The 17494-nt window shown below is 40.0% G+C and overlaps 1 protein-coding gene across 5 annotated transcripts in view; it reads right to left on the reverse strand.

Moving 5' to 3' along the window:
• si:zfos-911d5.4 (uncharacterized) overlaps positions 1 to 17494 on the reverse strand; it is a 154203-nt gene that overhangs the window by 57553 nt on the left and 79156 nt on the right. Inside the window, exon 7 of one of the 5 annotated variants that reach the window (XM_068002316.1) lies at positions 12431 to 12489. The exons of 3 other annotated variants lie outside the window; for them this stretch is intronic. In XM_068002316.1, coding sequence (XP_067858417.1) covers positions 12457 to 12489 — 33 coding nt within the window. In that variant the 3' untranslated portion in view covers positions 12431 to 12456. Of the gene's footprint in view, positions 1 to 12430; positions 12493 to 17494 lie in introns of all 5 variants that reach the window. One more of the 5 variants, XM_068002315.1, reaches the window with a different exon arrangement.

Below are 17494 nucleotides of genomic sequence, written 5' to 3' on the forward strand. Positions count from 1 at the left end.
GTCTGATGGAACGTCATGTTTTTCATTTATATTTGTTTTTTGTTAAATGCATATTAAATGTTATAATTATCACCACCACTGCCACGTATTGCCTATTCTTGAGTCCCTTTTGTGAAAGCACCCTTCCATGTGCTTCATCATGAACGCCAAGATTTGATGCCACCCATTGGGCGTGTGTAGCAAAAGATTACATTGTACATTGCGTGGTATAAAACTCTGGTGATTACAATACAGTATGTCATCTGGCTTATTGCATGCAGTGCCACAGGAAATCTGCTGGTAATACATTTAGAAACAGTGAGGTAAATTTTAACCTCCAAGAATGGGTGAGTTGAAGGCGAGTTTGACCCAGACGCATTTGGATGCGCTTCTGACACCCGGAAATCCCGCCAGCACTTAAAGCTAGTGGGCCAATATTTAAAGGGCATTTAAACCACTTAAGGGGGTTAACTTTTTGTGTATTGAGTTACACAAACCATTTTAACTCCTCCTGAACATGTCTCCCGTGGCCTCTGAAATATGCCATGGAAACGGAGGCGAGTTGCAGCCGACCCTCATTTGGATCTTTAAACCAAGGTTTAATAAAAGGTGAATTTTTGCAGTAGGGCACTCAATTCTCTCAGACAAACCTTTGGCTGGGAGTTCCTTGTGTTTAGACTGAGATTTCTTTGTTCACACTCAGAATTCTTGTGATTAGACATATTTACCTATATTTTGGACCCCCCCAAACGGACAATATCAGAATGGGGGGCGCAATGGATTTATTCAACAGTACATCTAGGAGGAGGCACATCACCATCTGCGGCAGGCACGGCGTGCTGTTCTGGGAGTTGCAGGTGCACAGGACAGAGGTGCGCCACATGGACATTCAAAGGAGCACAGAGGGAACCAACGGAGGGGCTGAGGTCGCAGGAGGCACTACCCAGGCGCGAGGGTCTCCAGGCAGAGGATGAGCTTCCTGGACCTCTCTGAGGAACAGTGCCTATGCAGGCTCAGATTGAGTTGCCAGGTGGTTGCAGACATCTGCACGCTCCTTCATGAAGAGCTGCTCCCAGCTGAGCCTGGTGGTAACGCATTGCCCGTCGCAGTTAAAGTCGCCACTGCCCTCAATTTCTTCACCTCCGGATCCTTCCAGGGCACTACCAGTGACATCTCCAGACTGGGAATCTGAAGGGGGTAAGGTTAAAATTCTTAGAATGGGGGTGGAAACTGTGAATCTGCGGGGTGGGGAGGCAGAACATTTTTGAAGAATCAAGACTGGAAACCTGCGGTGAAGAAAAATTTTGCCAACTGTTTTCGGGAAAGGCCACTAGGAACATGTTGAAAATGCAGTTGCGAAGGAAGTACTGGGTGATTAGCAAGAAAAACTGGTAGACGTGCTGAACTCCAGTGGGACAAGAAATAGGGCCGGGAGAATGCTGGAAAAGGCTCCGAGAGCCAGCAGTATCTGGGAAAGACTGAGAGAGGCTGCGTAGACCAGTGGAAGATTGGAGCATACAGGAATAAATGAAGAGATAAAATGAAAAGAAAATGTAGGTATCAAAATGGAGTGAAAAACAAAATGGCAGGCAGACTTGGACAATCATGCCACCTATAGTGGGAGAACTAAGTAGATGCTACTGTTACATTTTAGGCTTTACTTTTAAGATGTTACCAAGTTCACTACTGGACATGTGTGGAAAAAGATGTAACGAAAATGAATAACAATAATGCGATTGTCCCATACTATCATATATTTTCTTGCTTGCAAGCAGAAGAAAAGACAAATTAAGGGTTTAAACAGTAATTAGCATAATACGAAAGGGATATTGCAGCAATAACTAGACGCCCAAAATGTTCTTTCAATTACAGCTCTACAATATTATACTATCATTAATCAAATGCTATCCTTGGAATGATCCAGTAGAAACTGACAAAAAGAAAAACGTGGATAGAATATTAGTCCTTTTTATCATTTGGTTTAAAATGGATCCTAATCTGATTATTGCATTTCCCCAGACTAGCTTCAGTCTTTTTCAGAAGCTCTAAAACTGCCTTTTGGTTTCTCAGTGCAAATACTGCATTAAAGCCACAATAAGGAGTGACAACAGTGATAGATATGCTAATTTCTTCATTCACTCCACTTCAGTCTCTTTATTCTTTCCAATTAAAGCAAATGCTACTGAAACTGTAATTAAGCCAGTGCTCTGGCTCTGAATGCCTGCTGCCCTAATGAAGCCTCATTGATTTTTCTTTTATTTCTATCTGCTGTGCACAATATTCTGTGGACAAAACAAATTGATGATATACTATACCAGGCTGAATTGCATTTAGAAACTGAAATAATATGCTAACCATACCAATTCCTTGAATTCAGAATATGAAGCTGTAGTTCATCAACCAGGGCAAGAATAAAAGCAAAATTCAGCCCTACAAACTTAAATAATATACCCTGAATTCTCCTTAAGAGAATCTCCAATTTGCCATTAAAATATTAAACTACTGAAAAAAGCATAAATTAAATTTATACTAAAATATAAATCTGTCCTATGGCAATATTTTAGGTAGACAACATTGTAAGATCAACCACAGTGTGATAAAGGTTAATAATATTAACTGATCTACTGGAAGTTTGAATGGTTCTACAGTGCAATGGAAAAAATGACTGATATGGACCATATATTTCACCAAAATGTGTAGGATGACATTTTATGGCTCATTCTCATTTAACAAGCAAATGGAATCAATCTCCCGTCTGCAGTGTGGGAGGTTTTTAGTGTTACACTTATTTTTGCCATTTTTATATATATTGCTCTTCCAGCTTCACTGCGCTTCTGTCATTTACAGATAATCTGGTAAACAACATAGTACAAAAAATGATCTAATACTACTGCAGGATACATACATAGAACAAAGAATAACAGCAGAAAACAGTGAAAAAATGAAAACCGATAGAGAAATAAAAAAGAAAATCTAAGAATTGTAAAATTGTAATAGATCATATTTTAGCCACTACAAAAATTTAATGTGCTTATTTTCTTATAAAACTGTGTGTGAAATAGTTTCTTCTCATTAATTTCAAAGAGATATAGGGCATAATTTGCACTCGGAACCGGGTACCCCAAGCGTCTGCAGATATTCACGTGGGGAACATGGAAGAGAATTGAGTGTGTCGCAATCTGCGATCACACCTCAATTGAAGGTAAGTATTTGAGCTTCCAGGTTTCCCACGTGGCAGGCAGCCAGACTGACAGGCTGGCTGCCTGTCGGTAGTGAAAGGAGCTGCAAATCAGAGAGGGGGGCAGGATGGAGAGAGGGATCATCGGCACTGCAAAAAATCGGAGGGTGGGGGGTCATGGATGACATCGGGGGGGGGGGGCATTCAGGCAGCGATGACATGGGGGGGATCACCCAACAACGGGGATCGGAGGGGTCCACCTTCGGAAAGGGGGTCCACCATCAGGGGGGCGGGGGTTGGCCGATCACAGAGGTCCTATCGGCCAGGTGAGCATGCTGGGCCTGGATGAAGCATTCCTGCTCCTTTGGGCCCACAAGCAGTGCAATAAAGGCACTCACCTCATGGATCCGGCCCTTCCCACCTGCTTTTACCTGACGTGAATCAGAAACGATGGTAACCTGAACAGGTAAGGTTCACTTAAGTTTTCCAATACACAAAATATTAAGTACCTCAAGTATTTCAATGAGGTACATTGCCCCTTTAAGTATCATCTCATCGGCTTTAAGTGGGGTGGGACTTCCTCGTGTCTGCCATGCACAAGCTTACAAACCTGCCTGGGTTAAACCCAGAAGTGGGCGCGTTGGAGCCGGGACGCGGTCCCACTCCAAAAAGTTATTATTTAATCTCCCATCTGCCCCCAACCCACCCTTTCTTGGGGGTTAAAATTACCCCCACTGAATTTAAATCACAGGTAGAACTGAGGCAATATTACTAAATTATGCACTGTGTACACCTAACTTACAGCTTCAAATAAATAAAATGGTTCTTTACTTTCATATAAGTATGGGGTAGAACTTCTGCACAGGTTCTCTGATCTACCACCGCAATGCCAGTGGAAGATCATGGGAAATCCCAGAGAAATGGCATAAACAGCTGTCTACACCGCTTCTAAGGGGTTTCCTGTCCAAACGGTTTCTAAAGGATTTCCACCAATCTTCCGCCAAAGTTACAGCAGACGATCGGGAGAACCCCCGTGGAAATTACTGGCAGGTGTTTCTAGAGTTTTAATGTTCTAATAATGTTAAAATCATCAGTATTAATACTAATTTGTAGCTATTAAAAAAAATTTGGTTGTTATCCATTTTCCATTTGACCAAATAATTTGATATTGATGTGTATGGTGAATTTCCCCAGCGTTTTTATGTATGTACACTAGCTGATGTCCTGTGGTACTATTCATGGTGATTCAGAGGTTTTATTATCAGGAACACTGACTCATCAGCATTTGGAATGGCCTGGGAAGGGTCCTCAGGATCTGGTAGTGTTGGAATGCGGTTTCAGCGTCTAGCGGCATTTGGAAGGAGGGTCATAGAATCCACCCACCAGTCTAATGCCAACCCCCTATTCCCCATGTCTTATCCAGCCTGATGTTATACTCCACCTATATCAACCTGCTGCCAAATCCGCACTCCTCCATCACCACCTCCATCAACTTAATGCAACCCCACTCCCATATGCCCCACCAGCCTGATGCACGGGATAATGGGAATTTGTTTTTTAAACGCTAAAAGCGCTTTAAGAATCAAATTGCAAGTTTAGTGCTGGGAAACTGGCGAAGAAAGAAGACAGGGATGAGAGGACAAGGATGGCATCAAATGGGGTGACTGGCCAGAAGTGTAAGGCTTGAACAGAGAGCTGCAGACAGGCTTGTCAGAGGGAGATGAGGATGGGCACTGCAGCTAAGCACTCCTCAAATACATTAATTAAATAAAATGGGCCAGGGAGACATGTCCATAATAATTAAATTAATTAAATTGACATTCAGCAGTGGAAGTGAGTTTCTTTTTATTTGTGCTCAGGACATGGGTGACACTGACAAGGTCGTGTTTATTGGCCATCCGTAGCTGCCCTGAGTAGATGGCAGTGGGCTGTCTTCTTAAACCACTTCCCTACTGCAAAACGCCCCCGGAACCCCCGTCAAATGCTTACCTGAGTTTCCACAGGTCGGCAGCTGCTTCCTGTCCATTACGGCAGAAAATCAGTCGGCATCATGTTAATGAGGTCCAGCCCTTAAAATTGCGTGGCCTCATTTGGTGCGCGCGGGCAGGCGGGAAATTAATTCACCAGCGCGATTTCCTAACAGAAACAAACAGCGACTTAAAGTCCATCCCTATGCCTCTTAAACCTAAGGCCACAAAGAGTAATTGCTGTTAAGTAACATATGATCAGGTCACAGTTCTGTCCGGTCAGAAAACTTTGCAAATTCTTAAATGTTTGTCAGTTTTGGCTCCAGGTGATTCCAGGCAGCCAGCATTTAGTAACTGCTTATTTTAAGATTTTTTTTGCATCTGTAACAAAGTGTGACATCTGCACATAGTGATGTGTGTGTTTTATACTCAAATACACTAGCAGATCGCCTGTGGTATTGCTCATGGTGATTGCAGGATTATGTTATCAAATCCAGTGATGTTTGGTGATGAACTAAGTGAAATTGCATTTTTACTACAAAGTATTATGGGAGTGTTAGTGGTATTTTCTGGTTCAAATTAAGTGATTATGTCCACATTTACTTTCAAATTGTAATCAATGACGTTTATTATTATATTGAGCAGTTACGAACTCAATTTTATGTCTTATCTTTTCTTAGAAATCCATGATTCACCCGGAAGATGGTAAGGAAGATGTTCTAAGGTGCAAGTAAGTAGGAGACATGTATGGGAGGGAGTGGTGGTGATGCGGTTTGATAGTACTGGGAGAGTGGTCCAGGAGTTTAGGAGAGGTGTGGCAAAGTGTGGCGACAAATGGGGGAGGGATTTCAGGGTCTGGGAGTAATGTGCCGGGATTCCAGGGACTGGGATTAATGTTCTGGGAGTGTGGAAGTGATGGGAAGTGCAGGCATTCGGCAGTGGTGGGAGGGTGGTCTTGGAATTTGGTAGCACCTTGGATATGGAGTAGTGGGTCGGGATCCTGAGGGGTAGGAATACTAGGTGAGCACTGGAAATGGTGTGTTGAGTGTTTGGGAAGAATGGGAAGTGGACAATAGTTTTTGGATGAGACAAAGATTTGGATGAAATACTTTTTGACGACTGAAGAGGTAAAATTTGACTTTTGGATTGAGTGTATCCTCTGTGGCAGGGTTTCTGCCGGGAACACGTCAAGTGGAACTTCTGCCTGCTGGTGTCCCTGCTCTGAATGATGATGGTGGGCTTAAGGCGGTATTTCTGGGACCACTGGTCACCCAGCTTGGCTCCTGTCGTAGTGAGGCACGATTGGTATGGCCAGCTGAAAAAAATAACTTGTGCTACGTAGTCCAATCGATCAAATGTTATCTTTTGGACCTCTCCCCGCAACCCCCCCACCACCCCATTTCTGTAGCAACCCTGAATACCAGGAACACAATGGCATTCCTGATGCCTGCTTTGATGAGGTGTTAACAATGCAAAATATATTGGATGATACTTTCCCATCATTAACCTATTATTCACAATAGCCTACTGTATTCTTGATTCAACATTACATCCAGCAAAAAATCCTGGTGATTCTTGCTATAGTTCTTGGTCCTGTCCACCCAAAAACTACCCTAAAATGGATGGAAAAAATGAGGGAAATATGGGCCTTGTTGCATACTCCAAAATCACATTGTTTTAAGTCACTTAAATTATCTTTATTGTTCAATGAGAAAATATTGGACTTCATCATTTTTGCTGTTGTTTATTTATAATATACTCAACCACACTGACCTCTCCCATTGTCCTAGCTGCTGGATCTTTATTCACACCATTCATGGGTATTTTTGGGGTGAGGATGGGGAGAAACACAGTTTTCAATTCAAGGTCAAGATGTTCCGTAACATATTGCTTTCCATTTAATGGCCATTTTATTCAGTAAAGTAATACTATTCAAAATAGTGGCTACTACTTCAACATTACAACATGAGGAGTGCTGCAGGCTACGCAATGACACTCTCAATCACAATCACACATGCAGGATCGGAATATTCAGTTGGAAACAACTTGTGCTGAATCTGCCTATCCAGAAGAGAAAATAAAAATTTTTACTATAGAATATCAATGATATCCATTATATAGTGTAGGATCCCTAGTTGGCAGACATTATAAAAATCAGATAAGGTGCATGAACAATATATTTACAAACATAGCTGGACTTACAAATGATTTGCTCATGTTATGAATTAAGTTTTATCAGATTTACATATGAAAATTAGAACCCATTTCCAAACAGAAAGCAGTTTGGAAACTGAAGAAATCTGTAATTTTTCTTTATCAAATGAAGGTCAGTATTAACTGCTGCAGTGTCTCAAAATTATTCTCATTTAAAATAAATTCAGTTAAAATGCCTCTTAGTGAAGCAAAATAAAAACAAACGTTAGCCATTCGATTATTGAACTATATCAGTTTAACAATCAAAGCTTTCTACCACAACATTGTTTTGGGTATCCTGCACAAAAAAGAATAAAGGTCAAGTATGGAAAATATATCACTTCATATTTTCCGAAAAAAACTGATATATTTCAACGAGTTCAGAAATATTATTGTGCCGAGGGGAGGTGCATGTGTAGGAAAAATCCTTTACTATGATTAATATGCTGACCTTCTGAAATATAAAGAAGTACTGCTTTCATTTCAAGGAACACCAGGATCTGTGCTTGGTAATAAATATGTGAAATAAGTCCTTCAGTTACAGAAAAATACTTTTAAATCTTCTTATGATGTAAAGATAAATTACCCACTTTGGTAGGGTCTTCTTCATTCTTTGAATGGATACACTCCTCACACAGTAAAGGAGTATGTCCTTCGCCCTATTGGTTTTGGGATACCAGCTGCTTGACATTGCAGAAAGTGATGGTCATACACCATGTGATTGTCTTGTTGTCATCCTCTCTGAAAGGAGGCAATGTAAACATTTGGACCTCTAGCTACAATATCTTACTAGGTGACGCACTTGATTTGTATATGGAAACCCTATTAGATGGGAGGGAACACGGTGTGTAGAAAAAGCAATCATTCAAAGAATGAGGACCCTACCAAGCTAAAGACTCTATTTTTCTTCTTCATTCAGCATACTCCACACATCTCAGGACAATACCAAAATAATGCAATTTAGAATGAGGTGGCCTATGTAATGAGATATCAATTTCAATGCCTGAGAGGGTCAACCTACCAAAAGCTCTGTGCTGCCTTGTTTGGTAGTGTGTGTCAGCTACGCCTGTAGCAGACATTCTTGAGAAGTATCAGAAAAAGATTGATGAGATATGCAATAAAATTAACTGAGAGTCAAATGAGTGAGCCAAACACTGTTCTATACTTACTTGCTTCTCCCCCAGTATGTTGCTACAGTGTTCAGCCAGAACTGTCTTTCTAAAAGGCTGCATTCTAATTTCCATCCACTCCAGTAGATTACGTCCTTTTTAAACAACTGACTGGGGTCTATTTTGACTTCTGGGTGACCGACTGGTGGAGTGTACTGCTCGGCCGCCAATTCCGATGACGAAGAGGCCCCCACGGTCTTGAGGCCCCGGCTTCATTTAAATCTGGCAGGTGAGCTGCGGGACACCAAACAGCAGCTTGCTGGATTAAGGTCTCAGAATCGGGCTGGGGTGGCTGCCTGCAAAGTAAATTGCATTGGGCGGGGGGGATTTGTAATTGCAGAGGGTGGGAATCCAAGGGTGGCAGCGGCCCGGATTATTTTTGTGAAACTATAGAAAGAGGAGGCTAGGGTAGGGGGGGTGCCTCAGTGGAGGATTGGCTTGCTGGACAAAGGGAAGTGAAGGAAGCAGCAGACGCAACTGAACAGATCTTAGTGACAAAGAAGTCCATGAGCTTTTTGCATTTATTGTTGGAGATAAGGTGATGAGAGCAGGGCAGAAAGGTTTATGGAGATGGTTGGTAGTGGAGAAAAGAGGTTATTTTTACTCTTCAGGATGAACCTGGATTACAACAGTTTTGGCAGAGGTCAGGCTCGATAGCACTTGATATGGTCCAGCCAGATCTGGGCATGGATGGCTAAACCAGTTGTTTGCAAGACATGCTCAATTCTGCATACCTTCAGCTGAGGGAGCAAATATGGAGGGAAAGGTTTAGGGAGGACAATAGGTCAGTGAATTCAGAGGAGAGAGGGCAAGGGGAGCTGAGATGAAGATTGAAATCACCAAAGATGAGGACTCACTAAATGCATATTGTTCTAGTCCCTTTCTCAGGGCAAACTTATTCCAAGGTACCCTTCCTTTTATAAGTAAAGAGAATTCTCTTAGAGCTTCGGCCACCGTCTCTGGGATCATTTGTGCTACTGGATGTCATGAGGTACCCATCTCTGCCACCAGGATTCGCAGATGTGAACCCAACTCCCTTTTGATGAGATGATGGCAAATGAAGTATTCATCAGTCCTTTTGAAATGGCAATCGCCTATCTTTTAGGACCAACTGATCTATGTTCAGATTTTTTGGAGAAACTTATTTCTTCAGGGAAAAAGTATTGCAGCACTTCATGAAAAAAGAACTGCATGGACAATTTGTTGTAAAATTCAATAGATGAGTTGTTGGTGTCATGAAAACAATGCATAAATGCAAAAGAATTGAAGAAAATGACATTAACATTTTGCTATCAGAACTTTCAAAATTCAAATCCACCTCCCCATCCTATAGACTCAGTAGCGTATGAATAATATAGGCTTTTTACGTCTCCCCATGAATGTATCCACATCTAAACCAATCCACACAGCAACATGTTAGAATAGAAAAGATGGAAAGCTGTAGAAAAGTCCACTGACCTGAATAGAAGACATGAGGTGGACATCAACATATAAGATGCCAAATAGAGGGAACAACAGATGGAGGGGGGAGGGGGAGAACAGAAAGTCCTAATATTGGTGTCAGTTCCCAAATAGGAGAGGACTCATTCGTGAATTCAGATACTAATGTTGCACACGAAAAAAGTACTCCACTCACTCGTTCATTACCTAGTGTAAACAAATCCGGATGAATTAAAGGCTTTGTGTCATCCGGTCAGCTGGTGTGAGGAAAGGAAGCATTACTAATAGAACATCCAGGCTACATTCAATGATGATGAATCATTTTCATGACACTGACAAGGCAAGAGTATGTATGAAGCCATCATGGCTCTTTAACATCCGCCATTTCAATCCAATAACAAAAACAAGTGGCATTGGGACATTCATGCTGAATATTTTTTACATTGGCAAAATGTTTATTTCTTGTATATTTGGCAAATTCAACTTATATTTTAACAGAGTTGGAAGGAAATTACTCAAATATATGTACCTGAAAAGCAAAAATATCAAATTTTAACCAAATTGCTATCTAACCTACACACAATAAATGTTGCAGCTAATGGACTTGTAATACAAATTGATATAAATCTGTTATTAAGGCAAAACATCTTCAAGGTACCAACTTTTATAAAAAGCAGCTCTACTTTTCCCCATTAATGCCTTCCTCTTTGTGATAGGTAATTTAAACAAGTACGCTGTGTCCTTATTGAAAATGTTTCATCTTGCTAGCTGCTGAAAATGGCTTTAACCTTTTCTCTGAACAAAAGCACTGAATTGTAGAACAAAACCCACAAAGCATTGGCCTTGGCATCATTGCTGCAAAAGCGGCTACATGCAGTCTACAAATGGTCTTTTTCTTTTGCCCTAGTAAATAGATGAATTAAAAGGACAAAGTAGTTAACGTAACTGTTGTCCAGGACCTTACTCTTTTCATTTTGTACATTTCAGCAAGGAGTGTATGCCTCCTGCTTTAGCAATGCGGTGAAGAATGTTGGCAGTAAGTAAAATTAACAAGCTTAATCTGTGAGGATTCTGCTGTGAGTCATAGATGAAATGTATCTCCAGCAACGAGAGGGTAATAATTCGTGATCTCCCCTTTTTATACGGCTACTAGAACATACAATAAATTAACTGTATTTTAGTTTGCAGCTCAGGCTCCATTAATCACCACAAAGAGACATGTAGTCAAGTTACACAAGAAGGAACTCAACTGGTGCATTTCAGATATGCAATTAGAAACCATTAGGCTGACTCTAATTAGGCTGGGATGTTGATATTTCAAGTGCTGTTTTATTATAGTGTTTCTTTTCTTCTGAGCATCTTGACAAAAGGTGGGGGGGGGGGGGGGGAAGGCAGCAGCACAGACCCATAGAAAATTAACTATAGGGTTCGCATTAGTGGGGAATGCACAGCTCCATGGTACTGTACATAAAAATCCTTAACTCAAATTGATCTGCTTGAGGTGCCACATTTAATTGTTAGCTAACAGACTGACATGTCATCTTACCTCTCTTGTTGCTCCCCACAATGCTGACTATCCTGGCACATTAGTCCACCGCACTGATTTGAAATTACAGACTGGAGGCAGACTGTCTACCACCACTGCCTGCATTAACAGCTAGTGATTCTCCCAAAACAGCACTGCTAGCTTTACTGACTCATCAGTGTCCTTGTTTTCCCAGTGAAAGGCAAATAAAAGGTCAAGCAGAAATTGTACAAGGCTTTAATTTTTGTACCATATTATTTGCTTCACATGATTGGCTATAGTAAAGTTCCATTTAAAAATTAAGAAGTACTCCATATATCAAATATGACAATATTCTACCATGACAAGGAGATTATTGCAAACAATTGAATTCATTAAAGCTAATTAAAGCATGATTCATCTGACCACATAACATGTTCTATTTAAAAATACACACAGCTGTCCTAACAGAATTATGCAGTACATTAACCCCCTTAAGGGCTCCAGTGGCATTTCTGAATACATCAGTAAATGGTACAACCAGATCTGTGAACTGGTTTGAAAAATCCAGGTTTTGTCAATTTCAGTCAATGTTACTATCCTGCCAAGTCGTTACTTGTTGGCATTGGAATCAATAATAAAGCAATCAAGTTTACTGCTAAGAACCTCAAATGAAACTGTTGGGTAAATTTTACGATTTAGCACTCCCAGCGTAGAGCTTCAAGTGATGGGAGCACACACTGAGAATTTGGACACGGAGCTCAGCACACATGCTCCACGGTCACACAAATGTGGAAAAGTCGGGAATTTCTGATAGGGGCCTCCCCCCGCCCCAATTAGGTGAAAATCTGCCAGTTACCATCATTTGCATCATAACCGTTAGTTATTTTTCTTTTCCAACATTTGTTTAGCGTTTAAGTCTCAATTTTAGTCTCTCTATCACCTGTTTTTCATCAGAAACTGGGCAGTTATGAGACCAAAATGACAAAAATAAACTTACCGACGACTTCTCACCTGCTGCCAATTTTAAGCGGTCCTCAATTTAGGCCACCAGCGCTTCTGCTGGAAACAGGATAATTATTCATTATTTTACCTGTTACTGATATTAAGCTGATGTGCCTATTTTTACTAAGACAAGGTATAGTAAACAAATTATACAACTCAACGGTAATGGTCCTTGACTGAATATCAAGTGCAGTTTGTTTATCTTTCTGTCAGCCTTATGCTATAGCTGTAACTTACGTGGAATCGAAAGTAGAAAATACATTCTCTCTGGTAATTAGAATGCTCATATTTAATGGTTTAGAAGTAAAATCATGGAATCACACAGCACAAAGGAGGCCATTTGGCCCATCATGCCTGTGCCGGATCTTTGAAAGAGCTACCTAATCATCTCACTCCCTTACTCTTTCCTCATAGCCCTACAAATTTTTCCTTTTCAGTATATATGCAATTCCCTTTTGAAACCTTCATTAAAATATATTTAATGCAAAAATCTAAATGGACTCGTACTTAAAGACATCATTTTTGTCACCACAAGTCCAGGAGACTTTTACGCAATAGCCCCAACTAAGATTCCTCATCGATTCATAGATAGCACTCAATTTTTTCGAGCCCACTATATATCACACTTTCAGGAAAAGAAAAAGCAGTTGAAAGAAAAGAGGGAAAAAGAACAGGAAGGTCATAGGATACGCCACGTGGATGCACGAGCCAACCTACTTGAAAAAGAAAAGGACGAAGACCTACTGTTTGACGAATGTTGCTGAATGGCTTTGGTTGCCTACTATTCATTGAAGTAGTAAGCATTTTGAGCTTGACAAATATTAACACTTGTGACGTATTTGTATATTTGTTATATTTAATGTAAGATGTTTGACCTTATACCCCACTAAATAGCACTTGCTCTGCAATTTGCAAAGCCCATTTAGCTATCAGGGGTGTCATAAGGATCTAGTACTTGCTTCTTTGAGAGAAGATGTGCAGAATGGAGTTTCAAAGTCCTTTAACATATTGGCGGAACTACATCAAGCACAGGAAATGTCTGTTTATTTTGAACCTTTAATAGAAGTCAATAGTCTCATTATCCATCTCACCTATAACATGATTCTTATGTACCAATACATTAATGGGTTTTAGCTGTACATTTATGGCTGTGTCTAGTTCCCTTTTCCAAGTAGCCTGAGCCCCTTATACAATGAGATCACGTGAAATATATTGGAAACGACTGGACTATAAAGGAACTAAGGAAAAACGTGATATATGTTCCATTTTCAGATCTTTGCACTTGTGCTAATACCTTCACTAACCCAACCTCTCTCAATGAAAATCAACTTGATATAAAACAGTGTACCTAACAATGCTATATAGTTTTTCATTCCCTCCTCAAATAACCAGCTGTTGACTACTCAAGATCTATTTCCCCATGCATACTGACAACTCTTAATACTTCTGAACTGAATTCCCATTTGGTAAGTTTTAAATTTGCAGCTCAATCTTATGCATAAAACTGGTTCCCTACAACCAGTAAGTTCCATTCTCAGCCAGGCTGCCAGATATAACATATTTGTGTTACTTAGTGGGCATTTTTTAATGCTTACAGTGCCCTTCCTGTTAGCCATTCATAGAGTGCACTGACAATAGCTGTGGAGAATTTTATGGCTGAGGCGATTCTCTTCCTTCTTGCGGAGGGTGACTAATGATAAGCATCTATTGGGAATGAAGTATAAGCAAAGAAAATTGCAATTTTTCTAATTTCATTGGATCTGTTAAGAACAAAGTCAGTAATTGATCTAAAATATTGAAGAATTATCAGGATTTCTATCCATTCGAATAAGGGTAATCACGCATGCATGATCATATCTCTGATCTGAGGAATCCAATGGGTGGGAGTTAATGTATCATGGAAAGTTCCTTCTTAATCCCGAATCATTCAAATAGGATTTTTGAGTTTTCTCTTCTTTGAAGGATTACCTAAATGTATTTACTTCCCATAGGAAATTTAATAAATTAGACAAGTCCATTACAATATAATTTACAATGTTGATTAGGAAGGGCCTTTTCTTTTTTTGAATGGGGTTTTATTTGCTTTATGTATAAGCAAATTGCCTGGAGCTCCATCTGAAACAAGAGAAGTTGGGAAAAAGAAATTATCTGGCTAAAGGAAACATACATTTTCATAATTTGAATATATGTATGAATAAGATACTGACTGTAATAAAAAAAGTGGAGTTATAAACGAGGACAAGCACATTTTTGCATTTCTATTATACTAAATTACAATCTAACAAGCCAAACAAACCCTTTTAAATGTTTAGTCATCCATATGGGTTTGTTATAAATATGTGAGCTTCATCAGGTGACCAACAAACTTAAATCTTTTTAATTGAATTTTATTATTAACATTCTTCAAATTGTTGAAAGCCTTTACATTAGAGGCTTATCATTATGTTATTCCTTTTCACCATTTTACTAACATGGGTTATTTTGGAATATGCTCCAAGTCGGTGTGGGCTACCTTTGTGTGTCTGATGTTATCATGTGTCACAATACATGTGTTTTCATATGGCTCTTCACTATGCATGTTCTATTATACACTAAGGGGTTACTATGTTTTGAATGTCACTATGTATGATCATTCAGGTCGGCTGTACAGCAGTCCTTGGGGGTTTGACTCTGTCTGTTTACAAGGAGCAAATCAAAGATGCATCTTATTTCTGGGGTTGAAAAGCGAGTCTGGGGAGCTATCGGATAACCTTAGTACATTCAAGACTCCCAGAGCAGCTGCTGCTTACAGCCTCTTAGCCATGTAATCACAAAATGAACACCATAAACATGCTGCATAATTAAATGGCCTTAGGACTTCGAGTAAAACCTTTGGAAATTCTGCATTTGTAAATAAGTCATTTACAAATAAAACTTAAGTGACTAAATTGTGTGTGGAACATCATTTTCAACTTGAAACATATTTCCACTGGTGTATTAAGAATGCACTAAAATGAACACGTTAAACTTTCTTTAATTGTAAAAGAAATCCTTGGTTATGCCCCTTTAAAAATGATTATTTTCATTCTGCAGCTGTTTCTTCACATTTTATGATATTCAAATATTTATGACAAATGTAATTAGCCAATAATGATAAATAATGTTCAAAAATATTATCTAAATATAAATGGGACAGAAGAGAATTCACTGAAAAATGTCTACCATAAAGTTACTATAGAGATAACTAAGCGAGGTATTAACTATAATTAAGGGCTATTTGGGCCATTAAAATACACAATATCGACAATTTATTTGTGACTGATCATCCAGCACTGTCAAGTATCATTTTTATTGAGAAGAAACAAGTACCACCCTAAAAAATAAGAATGGTTTTAAAATGCTAAAAGTGATCTGGTTCTACAATGTCTTTATTAAATTAAAATATATGGCAGGGAACCATGAGATACTGAGTATATTTCATGTTGCTCTGACTCAAAATGATCATTTGTAACTTCATCAGTAATAAGTTATGCAACTGAGAAATTGCAGAATATTACCTATGTCCCACTGTCACCTGCCATGCATGCTCTGTGTCTGTTGTCAGCCTATAACCCACCAGCCTATGCACGTGAACAATTCTCAAAAGCCAACATTAGGTGGGAGAAACTGGACTTTGCTGCATAGAGATCGCTGGTTGGGAAATATGGGTGTACAGCCCAATTTTCCATCTATTTAAATTAACGGATATAAAAACACAGGGTCCAGTCCCACGATTTCCCAACCAGGGCTTCCTGTAAGTACCTGATCAGGGAAACAGTCCTTCAATTCCAGATGTGCCCTGTCACAGCTACTTGGGCATGTCAGAAGAGATGTGTGTCTATCTCCTACACTTCACCAGGGAGGTCTTCCACCAGATTGGGATTGTGACCTCCATGTTATATCTTGTTGTAGAGGCAGAAAAGTAGTTTTGAGATGCTCGAAATTGAAGGAGCAAATGACCAGTAACAGGTATTTGCATAACCTGCATGCAAACATGCAGCTAGGTTCATTTACAACGACTTGAAATATGATGTCTTAGAAGATGCAAGTGTGCCAAGGCCTTCAACTGTATGCCACGTTTTGGTCATGTGCAGATCTGAGGTATGGGTATGTATGAAATGTAAAAAAAGAGCTGTATGTTTGTGTGAGGGCTTGGCATAAGCAGTAAATGTTGACAGACAACACTCTGTGGCATGGAATCTTTGGCCTATCATGGAGGCTTACCTTGACAGATTTCTTAAAGTCTTCCATCCTCTTATGCATTTTTCCCAAGTCCTACAGATAGCGTACACAGCTTAGTGTACCTGCTTCCAGGAATGGTGCAGTGGTGTGCTCTGGGAAGAGTGGGCTAAAGTGCACGTCCATTTTGCCACCCATCAAAAAGGAAGTTGGGTGTTGTACCACTCCATCACTTGTCCACAGCATCTTCCACATTAGATTTCCCTATTTCCTCTTCCCCCTCTCCGTCAGCATCAGCAAAGATGAAACAAGAGGAAGTGGTACCATGGATCTTGGCACAGAACATTACAACCTGCCAGCATAGTTGCTCTTCACATTCAGGGATCATTTAGATACAATCTTAGTTTAAGGAGCAGGACAACCACACCTTAGAAGATCACCAAGGGGACGCATGGGTGTAGAGGGCTTAGACCACATCTCTCATGTACATAGCACTAAATTTTATTTTTCCTTAGTGTGGATAGTTTCGTTGGTTAGATTATACCAAGGTAATAGGTACTAAGAGGAGGCAGACAAATGGCCCTTCAGGTTCAATAAAGTGGATGTAGTGTGTTCTTGGGGACTATAACGTGTGGGTTTTCAAAGATCAAACAAAATTGTTCAGTGGCAGGATATGTCAATTAATTGAAGTATTTCTCAATCACCGAGTTCTGCTCTAATCTCCCTGCCTCTACATTAACAACCTCCATGTCGTCCTCCTCCTCTTCCTAGTTTTCTTTCTGTGTGCCTACAGCCCCATGGGCCACCTCCTCATCTTGTTGCATGCTCACGCCTCTTTGGATAGCAAAATTGTGGCACTGCA

This window comes from Heptranchias perlo, chromosome 21 (assembly GCF_035084215.1).
Source record: "Heptranchias perlo isolate sHepPer1 chromosome 21, sHepPer1.hap1, whole genome shotgun sequence".
Taxonomy (NCBI): Eukaryota; Metazoa; Chordata; class Chondrichthyes; order Hexanchiformes; family Hexanchidae; genus Heptranchias; species Heptranchias perlo.